Raw genomic sequence first — 17,435 nt, 5'->3', positions numbered from 1 at the left:
ACAAGCAACAGCTGATATTTAAACCCCAGCAATGGACAGAAGCTGGTGACCCTTGTGGTTGAATGAGGGAAAGCTGGAAGAAGCTTAGGAGGAGGTTGACCCTGTAGGAAGTATCAACAAACAGATCCCTCAGACAATAAGCCACCAACCAGGCAGCTGATATGAGGTCCCCAAAACATGTACAGCAGAGGACTGCCGGATCTTGACTCAGTGAGAGAAGATGCACTTATGCCTCGAAAAAGACTTGAGGCCCCCCGGGAGTGGGGAGGTCTGGTAGGGTAGGGGTTGGGGGTAGGGACATCCTTTTGGAGGAAAAACAAAAAACAAAACACAAAACAAAACAAAACAAAACATAACCAAAAAACTCTTTAATACAGAATAGTGCATGTTAGCCATTTAGCCACTAGAGGGGAGTGTTGTTTCAGATAAACTAAGGCAGATAGCAAAAGAACCAACAGGAAATCAACCAGAAGAACCTACAAGTTACTTATTTGCAAGCTTAACAGCTAAAACATAGATAACTCTGACTGGAAAATGCCTCAAGAAAGGAAGGGTTTCTGAAACGTTGTTAAGAGATTAACCATCTTTGTCAACACAAGTTCTCATGGTGGGCATTCTCAGTAAGCGTTAGGGCGCTGGGAAATGCTAGCCACTCAAAGGAAGACCTGATTTGGGATTCCCAACACCTGAGTAAAATAAAGCTGGCTGCTGGGCTGGGGTGTGCGAGGCCTTACCAGGCTGGTGGGAGTGACAGTGGAAGATACCCGATGCTGAAGTCTGACCTCAATGTAAATATGCTCAGACTCACACTCACATAACACACACACACACACACACACACACACACACACACACACACACACACACACACAGGGGTAGAACATAGAGAGGGAGACAATAATGTAAATAGGTCAGTTAATAAATATACAATTCTTCGATATAACTAAAATGTGGCATATTTTCTTTGATGTATGAATTCCAAAATGCTCTTAAAATTTAAATATATCATTACACTGGAATGTTTCAGTGAAAATGTGAATTTGATATGTGCTCTCACCTGTGTGCTTACTTTTAAACTGACATTATCCTAGAAAAATACTTTACCAATATGAGTTTGGAATTAGTCCAAAGTAAATAAGGCAATAGTTTGAGGAAGACAAGACACAAGCTTATCTCTATTCTTTCCCAGCTGTGGGTATCTATCTATCTATCTAAATTATATACTATATAGAAAAATATATAAAGTAAAAAATATATTTCCTAAATTTTACACACACACATCTATCTATCTATCTATCTATCTATCTATCTATCTATCTATCTATCTATATATATATATATAAAACAAAACAACTTCAATGATAGCCAAACATGAGAAGAAATCAGCATTGCGATTCACGCAGATACTAATATGTCAGATTTCGCCTTGTCTCGGAGTATCGTGTAACCCAAAGGCTGTTGAGCACTTTACAGAGTCCCAGAGTTGAAGAGGCAGCCTAGGGGGCGCGGCGCCAGGTAATCCCGGCAGACACCGCCCTCTGCCTGCCCACTCGCGGCACCGCCCCTGGAGCTCCAAGGCGCGGGAGGAGCCTCGCGCGGCGTCGGGCGACGCCTGTCCAGTCCCCGCAGCCTAGCGCGGGCGGCGGCGGGCGATGGAGAGCAGAGCCCCGGGCCCCGCCGTCCTCCAGCGCGCTCCGCTGCAACCCTGCAGCTGAGCCAAGAGGCTCCGGCCCTGTGCGCCCTACCGCGGCCCCGCCACTATGGCCGGCGTGTGGGCGCCGGAGCACTCGGTTGAAGCGCACAGCAACCAGTCAAGTGCTGCCGACGGCTGCGGCTCTGTGTCCGTGGCCTTCCCCATCACCATGATGGTCACTGGCTTCGTGGGCAACGCGCTGGCCATGTTGCTTGTGTCGCGCAGCTATAGACGCCGGGAGAGCAAACGCAAAAAGTCTTTCCTGCTGTGCATTGGCTGGCTGGCGCTCACCGACTTGGTGGGGCAGCTCCTGACCAGTCCGGTGGTCATCCTCGTGTACCTGTCGCAGCGACGCTGGGAGCAGCTCGACCCATCCGGGCGCCTGTGCACCTTCTTCGGGCTGACCATGACAGTGTTTGGACTGTCCTCGCTCTTGGTGGCCAGCGCCATGGCCGTGGAGCGCGCCCTGGCTATCCGTGCGCCGCACTGGTATGCCAGCCATATGAAGACTCGCGCCACGCGCGCGGTACTGCTGGGTGTGTGGCTGTCTGTGCTCGCCTTCGCGCTGCTGCCTGTGCTGGGCGTGGGCCGCTACAGCGTGCAGTGGCCGGGCACGTGGTGCTTCATCAGCACCGGGCCGGCGGGCAACGAGACGGACTCTGCGCGGGAGCCGGGCAGCGTGGCCTTTGCCTCCGCCTTCGCCTGTCTGGGCTTGCTGGCTCTGGTGGTGACCTTTGCCTGCAACCTGGCGACCATCAAAGCCCTGGTGTCCCGCTGCCGGGCCAAAGCCGCCGCCTCGCAGTCCAGCGCCCAGTGGGGCCGGATCACCACGGAGACGGCCATCCAGCTTATGGGGATCATGTGTGTACTGTCCGTGTGCTGGTCGCCGCTATTGGTAAGTAGTTGGTACAGTGGGAACTTGTAGCGAGCAGTAAATGGAGGGAGACTTTCTGGAAGTGACTAGCTCCCGAGTTCCTGCTGCTCCTGCACAGGGTTGCAGCCTCCAGTCAAGTGCCTCAGCCGCTTGCGAAGCTTCCAAGAGCCAGTCGAGTCCGCCCTGGCTTGCCAGGCGCTTGTGAAGATTCGAACAGCCTGCGCACAGAGGTGAGCAGATGCTGCTCAAGCCAGTGCAGACTGACTTTGCCCTTTGTGTTTTGAATGGAGATGTGATGACAACTCAAGCCCAACTTGTGTTTTAGTTTTAATCCCGCTGAGACAGTTCCGTACCTGAGAGCCAGGCAAGTCCACGCTCCTACACCTTCAGCCACACGGTTACCCCATCCTCTCCAGCGATTTCTTGGCACGCTGTCGCTCTGTGCCAGCGCTAAAGGTTCTCAGGTAGCTACTGTCTGCAGGGAGGGGCGGAAGGCAGAGTTGCTGCAGCCCCTAGGAAGCCGGTAGGTAGTGTGTACACCGAAGTGGAGGACTCTCCAATAACAACCCCCCCCACACACACACACAATAACACCATCACCTTTTGGCTAGTGGTCACTGGGGTCTTGTGCCCCCCCCCATCCTTATGGAGGGAATGTCAGATCTTTGCAATTCCAGAGACAGGAGGTAAGGGTTTCTTGGTCCTTGGTTCCCCCATGCTATCCATCACAGAACTACCCAGAGGAAGCTGTGCTTCCGCATGCTCCCTATCCCCAACTCTCACATGGTGCTTTTGAGGTTTTCTTCTGTAGCACTTGTAGCTAGAAACTTCTGTGGATAAGTGTGGTTTGCTAATTCTTGAAGAATGGATGCTTTCTTAGGACTCATAGAGCCTGGCTTAATGTGCAGAGCAGCATCCCCATAGTGTAGCACAGTTATCAACCATTACATAGTAGACTCAATTCTCTCCCTCTCCCTCTCCTCTCCTCTCCCTCTCCTCTCCCTCTCCCTCTCCCTCTCCCTCTCCCTCTCCCTCTCCTTCTCCCTCTCCTTCTCCCTCTCCCCCCCCCCTCTCTCTTTCCCTCTCTGTTCTCTTTTCCCTCCCCTTCTCTGACCCCCCTCCTCTCTGTTCCCCTCCCCCTCCTCTTAGCTCCTTCAACCTCTCCCTCTCCTTCTCCCTCTCCCTCTCCCCCCCCCCTCTCTCTTTCCCTCTCTGTTCTCTTTTCCCTCCCCTTCTCTGACCCCCTCCTCCTCTCTGTTTCCCTCCCCCTCCTCTTAGCTCCTTCACCCTCTCCCTCTCCAACCTCCTCTCGATTCTCTTTCTCTCACACACATCATTTAACAAATTTGTCATTTCAACCATTTACATGTACAGTTCAGTGAGGTCAGGGACATCATATTTATGTGCCACATGAGGTTAAATCTGCCTTGAAACGGTTGTGTGGTTCTTGTCTTTACCCACTCTCCCTGATTATGACAAACCTTAGAGATCCCCCGTGGTGACTGGCCTGGGGTGATACAGATAGGACAGCACTGCTGGGACCTAACTGCCCACAAGTGACTGAGTGGTCACTGTTCTCTAGTAGCTGGAGCACGGGCTGATGTCATCACCATGTTTACCAGAACCAGCACCAATTTTAGACATTTACTGCTGTGGTTGAGGAATGGGGTGTAGGTAGCCAAGCAGAGGGAAATGAAGCTCCCAGAATAAACACTTCACTGAACCAGCATGGCTTTAGAGGCAAACAGTGTCCCAACATAGCACAACTGTCAGGAGTCCTGCCCTTAGGGCCAGAGCATAAAGATGCCCATGAAACACGAGAATGGGGTGGCTGTACAGTTGGGTGACCCCAGTGTGTTGCATTTTAGCTAACACTTTATACATTCATTTCTTATAAAACAATTAAAAGGAATTCAATATGAGATCGTATAGGAGGAGAAATTCGGTTTCAAAATAGGTGTTTTTGTTTCTTCATGTGTACATGTATGTGTGCTGTACATCCATGTGTGTGTGTGTGTGTGTGTGTGTGTGTGTGTGTGTGTGTGTGTGTGGTGGAAAAAGAGAGCACATGTGGAGGTGTGCACAGGCACTGTTGCGTGCTTTTGCATGTTGTGCCTAGAGGCCGAGGTTGAGTATCTTCTTTGATCATGCTTCATCTTATGTACAGGACAAATTCTCTCACTGAACCTCAGGGCTCTCTTATTGTGTCAGTTAAGCTGCCTGGCTTGCTCCAGGGATCTCCTTTTCTGTTTCCCTTCTACTCCGATTTCAGGGTTACTGTGGCCACCACACTTACCCAACACTTTATATAGGTGCCAGTGATCCAAACTCCAGTCCTCATATTGTGACAAGTGCTTTACCGACAGAGCCTTCTTCCCAGTCTAGGAATAGGCACATTTTAAGAACTGGTTGCAATTTCTTTGATGTACCACTAAAATACATAGCAGCACATTGTCAGAAAGAGCTGTGGTGCAAACTTGACATTTCCATTAGAAAGACATGAACAGAGTCCTTACCTTGGTAGGTAAGGAGGCTACAAGAACCCCACGACCTGCGTTTTTACTGGTAAATGCCAACATGAGAAATGGCCTTTGCACATTTTCTAACTGCAAGGAAAAGTAAAAATGTGGACTTCCTACTGTCTTTGGAGGAGTTAACATAGGATACTAATTTAGTATTCATATTCTGCTTGGCTGTAAATTTGTTTTGAAGTCCCTCTGATAATAATTGTTACTGTAACAAAAAAAAAAAATGGTTGTTCTCTTACACTTGTAAGAAGAAAAAGGACACCTGTTCCACCTCCCAGAAAAAAGCACAGCTTCTGTCCCTTTCCATCACACTCGTTCCCAGGCAGAGCACGAAGGCACCTTTTTCTCCCAGAAGCTTTGCAGATTACAAGATGTGAAGCTGTCAAGGTGATGAAATCTGTAAGAAGTGTCCTACTAGGTAGCTGGCATTGTTTGGTCCATGCTAGGTATCAAATGACCATATCATTGGCATTAGACAGTTGAGTCAGCAACCCACTGACTTACGATTGATTTTTACTTTTCATGGGCCATGCCTAGCAAATAGTCCAGTTACTTGACATAATCTTCAGTTTCTGAGACAGGAGACATGGGAGCCCTTAGGATGCTGCTCAGACACGGGCAGGGAGACGTTTTGTGTTTGTGTAGCCTGGTGACCCAAAGAGTGGATGCAACTGATATACTGTAGCCACTTAGGAGCAATAAACTCAAAGCTCTGGATACAATGAAAGGCGGGCTCTGATGAACAAGCAGCTGTTCATCTTCAGCCTTGGGACTGGGCACAGCAGCCCCGGAAGGTTGTGCTCAGTTCGGAGTTAGCCACATCCCTGCTCATTGTCCGCACATCTTCACAAGGCATACTTCAGTGGAGATGTATTTTTAAGTAGTGGTTGCTTTAATAAGACACACAATGTTGATAGGCTTGATAGATTACTTTAGGGGACAATATAATTGTGCAATATGTTTAAGTATTGTCCAACACCTAATTATCTCTGCCTGTAACTCCTGCCGTGTTTGGGAAGGAGCTCAAGGAGAAATTATGATACAAATATGCACCCTAGGAAGATTTGTCTGTAACTAGTTTTAGGAGGTGAGAGTATTCAGAATTCATTACATTTGTAGTTTGTTTCAATATAATATACTGTTTGGTTCTCTCCTTCCTCCTTCCATTCGTTCGTTCTTTCTTTCTCTCTCTCTCTCTCTCTCTCTCTCTCTCTTTCTTTCTTTCTTTCTTTCTTTCTTATTCTGATCACTAGTGATAGAACTGAGGGCCATGTGCTATAATTTGAACTCTAAATAGACTCAGACAAAAGCAGTCTAAGAGGAGCTGGAGAGACGGCTCAGCAGTCAAGAGCACTGGCTGCTCTCGCAGAGGACCTGGATTTGGTTTCTGGTACCTACATGACAGCTCTGAACTGTAACTCCAGTACGAGGGGATGCAACATTCTCTTCTGACATCTATGAGCCCCAGGCATTCACATCCTACACAGACATACACGCAAGCAAAACACACATACACATATGAAAAAAATGTCTTCAGAGCAGTAGGACTTCCACACTTATGAGTGAAACAACTGAAAAACCACGATGCAAGACAGGCCAGAACTCATGCCTTTAACTCTCAGAGGAAAGCCCCCATGAAGGAGATTCCATGGCACTGCTTAACTTCATGGTTGACTTCAGCATATGCAGAAGCCCAGCCAGTGAGGACAGTATGTATACACGGTGAATCAGAGGGATGCACATGCGATCTCCTCAGACCCAACTTTACTAGTTAGTCCCCTAATGACAGGATGAAGAACTCCCCCTTGGGTGGCAGGAAGCAGAGCCTTCTGTATGAAGATTGAGAAAGAATGATAGCAGGGTCTAGTGTGTGGATGGATACAGGCTGGAAAACGGTGAGACTGCCTGCCACTTAATTTCTAGGTCCCTTTGTCGTTAGGATACAGTGAGTGGGAAGACTGGTCAGGGAAGGAACGATTGTGCTGCCTCGATGGAATCCTATGTGCCTTTGCAGGGCTTCACAGCTGCCCCTCAATTAGCTGAGTCCTCCAAGTCTGTTAGCAGCACCCACAACACCAAATTTCAAGCCTGAGCTTGCATCCTATTAGAGCCAGAGTTGCAGCCCAGGATAACTACCTCTGACTGGCTTTACTTTCAGTTTTGGTTGCGGTTTGCTTGTTTCTGGAGTTGCCTAGAGGCAGGGAATTCTAGCCTTAATCCCAGCATAGGAAGCCATGCGCACTCTGATGTGCAACGCACAGAGATGGCTCTCCTGCAGGGATAGTGCTCTTAGGGTGCATTCATTTGGGGGGAATCGCAGTTCAGTGCATCCACTTTTGAAATTCGGACAAGAGAGATTGGTCTACGCTGGGTGCTGATAGGGATGAGTACATAAATAGGAGTGGATTATTTGAATGAAACAACCGGAGGCCAATACGACCTAAAGATTAATGAGATTAAATCATAACTAAAAGATGTAGATATTTGAATTCAGGATTTGTGAGAATTCAAATAATTCGCTGCTTCTTGAGCCGTCGAGGAGAGTCAGACGGTCTGCAGAATAGCAGAACCGTGAGCCACTGTCCTTTCTCATTGAAAAGCTGCAAAGGTTAACCATACAGGACAGACGCTCAGAAACGTGCACGGCAAACATTCACAACGGCTTGTGGCTGCCTCGGTATGCTGCAGGCTGTTGTAGAACCATCTAGAGCTTAGCTTCCCTTGCAGCCCCAGTTGCCCTCCTGGACAGAAAGAAGCCATCCACTTTCCCAGCTCAGTGTTTTATAACCACGTAGGTTTCACCTTATGTCTTTGTTCTGACTCTGAGGCCCATAGCTGCCCCTCCATCTCCCACAGTTCCTCATCATGGAAGTAAGTGGGCAGCTTGAACTTTCTTCTCCCCAGCCATGAGTCTTGAGGGTCTCCAGAGGGGCTCTTAAACTCCCACTTTCTCTCAGAGATTCGAACTTTTATAGATAAAGGTGGGAAGGGGATTTTCCCAGAGTATATCACAATAACACAGGAAAACGTAATCATTCATTCTTTCAAGATGTGGCTGATGGACAGCATATGACTTCTTCAGTGAGGGACACAGGGACAGCTTGAGAACTGTAACCCAACTCTGTTGTCCTGGGATTCAAAATGTCAGCCCATTTCACAGGACTGTAATACAAATCGAGGTACAAGCCTGTGAAAACTGCAGGCTTGAAGCTGGTTGCTGGGCTTCGAGCTGGGCTTGAACCAGCCTGGCAAGCTGGTTGCTTTCCTTCATAAAGGAACATTGCCAACAATGCCTCACTGGAGGACAGCATTTACCTGCAGAAGAACCTGGCCTACGGCAACATCCAGGTACACAAAGACAGTGCACACTTCTCAGTGAAGTCAGCTCTGTATGTGTGAAGAAGCCTTGACTATGACAAGATGTGGGGGCAGTGGAGGCCCAAGTGTGTGGATGGAGCCTGTAGAGTTAGTGTACAAGTAGCCACAGACGGAAGGGCCAAACTGAGTCTCTACCACTGACTCAAAGCCCAGAACTGAATTCATATAATTCTTAAATCAAACCATGTGCAGGGAGCTTGAATTTTACTGTTTCTTGTGCTGATCAGGCACTTACAGCATATGGTATTAACTGTGGAGTGGACATAATACATTCTGTGGTGTGCCCAGATAGTCCCTGGCCAATAGCCAGTACTCTCAGGGATGGGTCTCAGCGCTTACCAAAGCCCACACACTGTTTCAGCAACACGCACTTTGGCAGTTATCTGAATGACTAAAAATCTAAGAATTAAAGATGGGGGCAGATGGAAACTTGACCAGTCACCATCCAATTCTGCAAGAAGAAAGAAAAGTGGTTATTTACTTAGGTAAAAGCCACGTCATAAAACACGGGTCATGTCAGAGTTGGAAACCCATTATATTCCACAATTATTGATGGGAGAAAAGTACAGTTTTAAAAATACACCCTCTCATGTAGTATAGTGGTAATGCATGCATGTCAGTAATTTCAGCACTTGGAAGGCAGAGACAGGCAGGTCTCTGAGTTTGAAGCCAGACTGATCTACAGAGCAAGTTCCAGGAAAGCCAGGGCTACACAGAAAAACCTTGTCTTGAAAAACAGAAAAACAGATAAATAAGTAAATAACCACCCTCTGTTGTTTCTGTAATGTTTCTTAAATGTAGATTTCATATGGTTGCCATCTTTTATGTGCCTTCCTAAACACGAACAAATTTCACAGTTACGCATATATTGTTGTTACTGGATAAGTCATGAAAACTTGAAGCAGATATCTTGGTTCATACCTGAGATCCAAGCACTCGGGAGCACTCGAGGGTGTTACTGCGAGTCCCAAACCAGCCTGAGCTAAGGGAGGGGGAACAAATTAGACCTTGTCAAAAAAATGATAGCAAAAACACCATCAAAAGAAAAGAAATAGAAAAAAGAAAAGAGAAAAAAAGAAACAGGAAGTTGAGGGGGGGCAATACCTTTTTTCAAGTTGAGAATGAGAGATTTATTAGGCAAGATGATGCCTTGATGGGAATTCTCAAAATATCGACTATCTTGGTGTATAGAATTCCCCGTTAGCTCTTGTTGCTGCTTTACCTGGGCCAGCCTCCTGGCAGATCAAGAATCTCTCTCTCTCTCTCTCTCTCTCTCTCTCTCTCACACACACACACACACACACACACACACACACACACACACACACACACACACACATGCATGCACACTGCCCTGCTACACCCCCTAGGCCAGGGTGCAATAGAGGGGGACCCACAAAAGCACTCATCTGTTTCCTCTGTTACTTCTCGGAAGTCCCCTTATCTGGCTGCTCCTCCTTCATCACATCAGTGGGACTTGTTGGTTCTGACTTCCTGTGGCACTGAACAGATAAGTGTGTCCCTGCAGCAGATCAGTGTGGGTTTCATGGTGGAGACATCTGGCACATGTCTGAGGGAAAGGAGCCCACATGGAGTAGATACAACTGCGTGTTCTTTTACCCAGTTGCTCTGTAAGTATTTACTGGACATCTTTCCACACTGATGGCTCTGAGGACACCCAGCCAGAGTGTGAACCTCGAAGCTCACACATGCAAGGGTTAGGCAGCTGCACAGTTGGGTGGCATTATCCCGTCGTATTCCTTGTGAAGACATTATGGTGTTTGAGTGTGAATCCTGTGCAGACTGTACCCGGCCATAACAGGTAGGAGCAGCATTTTCCTTCATGGAGCTTTTAGTAGACAGCTACACCTACTCCAGTAACCCAACATAACCAGCCTTATAGAACTTTCAGTTATGTGATCTGAACACTGACAGAGCCCTAGGGTCAAATGATAAAGAAAATGTACCAGTTGGAGGAATCTCTTTTCCCTCAAGGGTTTCTGAAAAATATGAGAAAAATGTTGCTTGGCACAACATTGGTGACTGGGAGGGTGGCAGCAGGAAACCAAATGACAGAGTGTCAAGGCATGCTGCAGTCAAGTTGGACGGAAGTGGGAGGAGCCTTGGCAAGTGGCTGTGGAGATAGGAATAAGAATTCCCATGGCTTCCTGGGTAAGTTGTGTTGGTCCTTGTAAACCAAGGAATCCACATAAAATCCCAGAACTCCGGAAGATTGTGTAGGAAAGCAAAACATTTCTTTGATCTCCCTCTCTCTGGAATATTCTTGGTGAAAAGCAAGCTTTGTTTGAATACCTTTCCTTAGAGAGCGTTTGCTACTTTTCAAGAACATAATGAACATTCTCAGAACTGAGCACTGTGCCAGATGGCTTGCACATAGGAGTTTCCTAATGCCTTACCATTTTTCCAAGCGGTGGATCAACTGTAGATCACACTGAGAGAAGGGGCGGGACTAGAGTCAAGGGGGCGGGGCTAGAGTCAAGCTGAGAGGCTAAGGGCAGGCTTTGGGTGGCCCAGGCCATCCTGGGTTGTTCTTTCTACCAGAAAAATCTCCTTTGCCCTAAAACAGTTGAATCAGAATCTGCCTCTGCCCTTGAATTTGAACACTATTCCTTGCTTTTATAGAACAAAACTAACTTTTTCTTTTTATATTGTTAAGAGATCTCATTTTAAAGATTGACAGCTCGATCTCTGCAGCATTTAGACAAATGGTCAGTCAATCAACATGCGTTCTAGTACCTGACTGTGGATATGAAATTGCTGCTGCAGGGTTAGTGGATCCCTACCTGACATTCCAACACATGGGACAGACATAGAAGAACTTGGATACTTTAATTCAGAGAAAACAACTTTCCAAGAAGAAGAAGGAAGAGGAGGAGTCTTAATATTTTCAATGTGCCAAGCCCAGGAAAACCAACATCAAACAAGCTGATGATTACAAAAAAAAGGACAGATCGAAATATTAAGTTTAAGACTTTGCAGTAATTGCATCTAAGAATCAGGAAGTGTACACATTGTGAGAATTCTTAGAAAGCATCGCAAATGTACTTCTCAATGGCTGCCAAAGGCCAAAAGCAACTCTGGTTTGGCATGACTCTTCCTTGTTAGGGTAAACCAATGTTTCCCAGTCTCAAAGAAAGAAGAGGATGATGGGCATAGTTAGAGTTTAAAGTAAGATCCTTCACACTTGGTTCAAATAAGCTGAAGACAATTTGGTTGCCATTGAATCATAAGTGTTGACTGGATGGTGCAGGGGTTGGGGAGTGGGTTAAAATGCTCACATCACTGTCTAGGAAGTGGAGTCTGGGAGAGTCCATCCTGTCCCCGTTGTACTATGATCCTAGACAAGGATCCTCAGGCCTCCCCTGGAGTATAGAGATGGCAGGGTGGGTTGGGTGGGGCTAGAAGATATTTCCATTGAAAGAATCCCAGTCAGCTAGATCCCACATTGAAGAAGACATTGAAGTAGTTAAAGAAGCCCAGTTCAATACCACGGGTAAAGGGTTTCCCCATGTCAAGGGGATCCGGGCCTGGCTTCAGGTGAAGACTGTACTGTGTGCTGTTACATTAAGCAACTGGAGCATTTGACAGTAAGGAGGAAAGACCTGACAATGTGGGGTAGAAAGACCAGCAGTTCGAGAAGCTAGGCCCTTCTGCTACTAGACTTGATAATCTGTCCGTTTGAGAAATATTCAAGGGAATGCACATTCCAGCTGCCTTTAAACACACCTCTTGGCCACTCTCCAAAACTCCTGCCAGGAAGACAACTGATTTTGGTTGTAACAGGAAAAAAGCAAGAGTGCTTTGGAGTGGAGTTTCCCTCTGAGATGGAGAGGTGACCTAGACAAAGCCAAGGCTTTTCTGTCCTGGCGGACGTGTCTTTGGGAGAGTACACTATCTCCATTTTCAAAGAACATGGCTTTATTTTCCTCTCAAGGTTGGCACACACAAAGCTTTAGCACCTGACAGTTGCATGACTCTTGAGGATCTCTGCTTCTTAGGGCTTTCCTGAGCTCATGGCTAGAGGAGGAGTGCTGAGGTTTCCAGTTTACCGACACTGACACGGGTTGTGTGTGAGTTACTGTGTTACAGCCCTGTAGATAAATCCCATGCACCGAGTGTCTGTAGAATTGTAGCCTGCACAGTGCATCTCTAGAGAAACTTGAGGTTGTAACAAAACTGATAATATTTTTTCTACAGTCACTTTTCATAAAATGAAGCCCAGAACTGTTAAAAACACATCTATCATGATACCGTGAATAAAGCCCCAAGCCTAGCAGTATGGAGTGGAGGGGGTAAGGCTTCTTAGGTTGAGCTAGCAGGAAAAATGCCTCTAAAATATGCCTGTGGGACCAGGAAGACCAGAAAGACCAAAGTGTAGTTGACCTTCATGGTCATCTTGACTGGATTTAGGCTCCTCTAGAAGACTATACCCAAAGGCTGTATCTCGGGTTGGTGGCTCTATCCTGTGGGCTGGAATCCTGAACTGATAGGAGGAAGTGACTCGGGCTCAAGCACACTTCCTGATGCCATGTATGCCCCAATCGTGAACATGACCTTAAACCCTGAGTCAAACTGAACCTATCCTGTCTTCAATTGCCTTTGTTGGCTGTCGTTTGTTACAGCAGCAATGATAGTAACACACACAGATATTAGGCCTTCGCAGGGTCGGAGCTCTGGGCTGAGGGAATACGATCTTTCTTCCTGTGTTCAAGAGGTAGAAAGAGCCAACATGGCTGGAGTGGGACCTCCCACCCCCACCTCCAAAAAAGCATAGGATAGGCAGAGTGTACACACAAGTGCTTGTGAGCAGTTACTCACCACTCTCTTCAGCCCCGCTGTCCCAGAAAGCTGACTCTGACCAGACCTATCCGCAAATGACTTTCCTAACTCCCTGAGAGGGAGGCGGCTGCCCTAACTGTAGCTCATGGGTATCGTCTTATTTTGCTTTGCTTTGTTTTTATTTTTGTTGTGCTGGGGGCGGGGGAGATGTTCCCCTTCTGAGACCTGACTCAAGGGCACACAGAGACACACAGCCTAGCAAAGTTTACTTACAAAGCACTACCCAGTCCTAAGACCCTCCACCTAAGATGCCAACTGAGTGCATCTGTAATTGAGGCCTCCTCGGAGGCTCCTGATTGCATTTGTGATTAAACCAGCTCTCGGGATCATCCACTTCTTCCGAGTGGGGAGTGACCCACAGGTTCATATCCCATACATCTCAAATAGGGATTGTCTGACTGCAGTATTCAAAACCACCTTAAGCAAAGATGACAGACCAGGGGCCAGGGCTAATGCCTGGCTCCAGTAAGAGCAGGGCTGTCCATTGCTGAAGTGGCTGGAGACAGACTTCTTCGTGTATCTCTGACTCTGGTACCCTGCCAAGTGTGCAAATCTCCAGTTCAGGCTCTGCTTCTCAGGACCCGACCTCACACATCATTGTTCAGTTTTGCCCACAGCTTCAAGTTGCTAGGGTTACATTTACAGTCATGCAACTGGGGCTCTTTAAAAGACTTCCTTCACAGCAACACAGTACTTCAGTGGCTACATTATCTTGAAGCATCATTTCTCCTCCCTCTCTCTCTCTCTCTCTCTCTCTCTCCCTCTTCTCCCTCTCCCTCTCCCTCTCATTCTTTCCCTTCTGTTTTGCTCTTTTACAAGGAATAACTAGAGATGACAAAAAAAAAAAAATCTCACTACCCTGAACCATCTTCAAAGACGTAATGTGAGTTCTCCAAAGCCGTGATGAAGAAGCCCCACTTGAGAATCTGCTGGAAGTGGAGAGTTTACCCAGAGGCTTCTTCAGGGAGACTCCAAATGCTCAAAACTGATCTTTCAGTGCCACAGGGAGGACGTCACTAAAGGAGAGAAGTTCTTGATTTTTTTCTCCCCACAGAGGAAAACTTGTACTTTGTGTCCCCTTGAGAAGTTGGTGGCTGTGCTAAGGCCAATGTTCTGGATGGTAGATTTTTTTTTTTAATTACTTAGCAATAGTTGCCTTCTCCAGGCTTAGCCAGGATCCAGAAGTAAATTCTTTACATTAGCTTTTGTTCTACAAAAGTCATGAGGGAAATTCTGAAGCCCTTCTTTCTGGCGTCCACTTCTAATTAAATTACGCTATTGGTCAATGTCAGGAAACAGGAACATCTTCTGACTTCAGAGCCTAGTCTGCTCCCTAGACTCTAGTCGGCTCTAGTAATGCAACAGCAGAATCTTGGGACAACGCATGGTCAGGACCCAGAGAGGAGCTGGAAGTGTGTCTGCTGTTAGCCATGTAGGCTCCCTCATCAGGAAGCGTTTTCTGTGCACTGCCGATGAACAAGCATTCTTGAAGATTTGGGGCAGATTGTGTCAAGGGGCCAACTGAAGCACCAGGTACCCTGCCTGTTTGTGGAATGGGGAGAAAGGAAATCTCCTAAAGGCTGTTTATGAAAATAACAGAGTTCTTTCTATTGCTGAATCCATGCTCAGAAACATTAGCTTGTAGTGTGGCTGTCTGTGAGCTGTGTGTAGGCTGGGGAAATGAAGTAGCAGAGGACAGTGAAGAGAGGCAGGCGGACAAAAAGGACTCCTGCGTGCTGAGTGCCTCCCTGTCAGGCTTGAGAGAATTGCCCTTCATGGTATCTGGTTTAACCTCTACAAAGAGAAGTCCTGAGTTTCTGTTCCCATGATTTTTTAGCCACATTCATGAAGTTTCAGGTTACAGACCTTTCTGGAACAAACTCCTAGTAATTGGCAGACCATTCATACACTCTGCCTCATCTGTCCTTTATTTTTTATTAGCTTGCTTAACACTTTCAAATCATTTAGTCAAGAGTAGTAATGTGAAATAAAACCACAAAAATCTGTGCAGGTTAGCAAACCACCATGTTTACAGACTTCTGAGATGTCTAACACTTTGTTCATTGGTCTTCTTAGGAATACAGGATTCTCAGGAACATATTTTGAAGATCCCTGTAGAGGGATGTGAACATTTCATCAAATAGTAGTTTGTTAAAAGGTTCCATTTCCCCAAGGTTCCTTGCAAAGTAGAGAGACATCTCTGTATGGGCGTGGCATGAGCTTCACTCAGTCTCTGTGTGCTTTCTGCTTGTGACCGTCACACAGTGACAAAGTCTTCCTCGGCCAGTGGGTTTCAGCTGGTAGTCTCAAATATTCTTCTCATTAAAATATTGATAAGGCTGGTTACTGGGGACCCTTTGGTTAGTGGGAAGGTGTCTGACTGTGGTCAGAATTAGAAAGGCTGCTAGACTCTGGTCATCTTCCTGCATGATACAACCTAGCTGGCATTTCATCGTTTTCTTCTCTTGTGGAGAAGAGAAACTGGCTCAGAGGAGCCCCGTGTGATCTCAGTGGCGCCCCGTGTGATCTCAGTGGCTGCAGCTCAAGGTCAGAGCATGGTCTTTCTCCACCCTCTTAGCTACAGTAAGAAGCTTTTGGATTCTTTAATCGCAGGGCCTCGGCTTTGGCCAGCTCATAGACAGCGCCACGTCCCATGTCCTTCTTGCACACTCACTTATTTCATTCATGAAAAACTCGGAGTTCCAAAAATAGCTCACACAACTTCACACAGAGACGAATGCTGTTCCTCTTCCCAAATTCTCCAAACTATCAGCTGTTTTTTTTTGTTTGTTTGTTTTGTTTTGTTTTTTAAATTCTTTCAGTGGGCGTGGCACTTTTCTAAACCTGGGAATGATTGACATGACCTTTCCCCTCTACTGCTTAGATGGTGGTGTGAAGAGAGCGCCCTCCACTGGCCAGTACTTGCTTTAGAGGACCGGACCTGTGCATGTAGTACACAGTCAGTCTCGCTTTGTCCTGCCAACCATACTGTGCACAGATGAAGAAACATCTTTTGAGATGTTAAGTCACTTTTCCAGGTCACAAAGATAAGGAAAGGGAAAACGCCTTCAGATCAAACCTGTGTGGCCCTATTGCCTCTGCAATTAACAGGCAAGCTGCATGGTCTCCCTCTTGTCAATATCCCTGTGTTTGTTTGGCTCACTGTAAAGTATAAATTGCTTTAAAGTGGAGATCATGCATAATTGATGATATATCTGTGTGGCCACAACAGACCCTACATAAATGATTGTGGAGTAAATGAAAAGGGGGGGAGATTATAATGAACTGAAAGGAGACAAGTTTTGGAATCAAAGTATCAATTATTCTTCATTCAAAATTTTATATGTACTGGGTGGTTTTTAATATCGGTATCAGTCCTGAAACATGGTTGATAGCAATGCTTTTATCTTTGTTATCCTGACTAATCATCATGCTTTAAGGCCTACATCCTGTAAATAGTATTTAGTGAACCAAACTAAAACGTTTATTCCAAAGCAGTAACTCCACTTATCTGTAAGGAATGACTGTCCAGATGCCACAGCAAGATTCATGAATAGGTTGACAACGACAGGCTATAGTGTTTATTTTCTGCAGTGGTTAACATTGTTTCAATTGTGTTACATGTAATAAAAACTCTTAGGAAGACAAAAATACCTTTAGAATGGATAAGAGGGGGAGAAACAATGTTGCTTTTGTGATGGGACTTAATTAGAAGCAGCCGTGAACAATAGAAAACAGCTGTTCCACATCTGGAATCCACAGAATGAACAAGGAAAAGGGGGTCTGGAAAGGTGCTCTGGGGATTCAGGAACAACAGAGAAACAGTAAAAAGGTCGTATGGAGTGTGGTGCTGTGAAGACACTGAGGAGATTCACTGGATGTTGCTCTCAGCATAAGTGCTACTTTAACACAACAAAGCACAGCTCCAAGTCCAGATTCAGAGTATCTCCTGAGCTGGTGAACCCAAGGGCTTAGCCTGGACACCGGGACCAAGGCTTGCCTGTCTGTTTTGAAGTTCAGTATTTGATTAATCCCTGGCCTTCTTGTGGGCAGATGGTAGCTAGCATAGGCTTCTCAGTTACCCTCCCCAACCTGAGGAGTC

General features: G+C 46.5%; 1 protein-coding gene across 2 annotated transcripts in view; it reads left to right on the top strand.

Annotated features, from left to right (window-relative positions):
• Positions 1-1,592: 1,592 nt before the first annotated feature.
• Positions 1,593-17,435, top strand: part of Ptger3 (prostaglandin E receptor 3) — a 78,769-nt gene continuing 62,926 nt past the window's right edge. For both annotated transcript variants that reach the window (XM_032897114.1, XM_032897113.1), the window contains exon 1: positions 1,593-2,588. In XM_032897114.1, the coding sequence (XP_032753005.1) occupies positions 1,761-2,588 (828 nt within the window). In that variant the 5' untranslated portion in view covers positions 1,593-1,760. The remainder of the gene's footprint in view (positions 2,589-17,435) is intronic.

This window comes from Rattus rattus, chromosome 3 (genome assembly GCF_011064425.1).
Source record: "Rattus rattus isolate New Zealand chromosome 3, Rrattus_CSIRO_v1, whole genome shotgun sequence".
Classification (NCBI taxonomy): domain Eukaryota; kingdom Metazoa; phylum Chordata; class Mammalia; order Rodentia; family Muridae; genus Rattus; species Rattus rattus.
The sequence above is the reverse complement of the archived record's forward strand: the minus strand, read 5'-3'. Positions and strand labels throughout refer to the sequence as shown.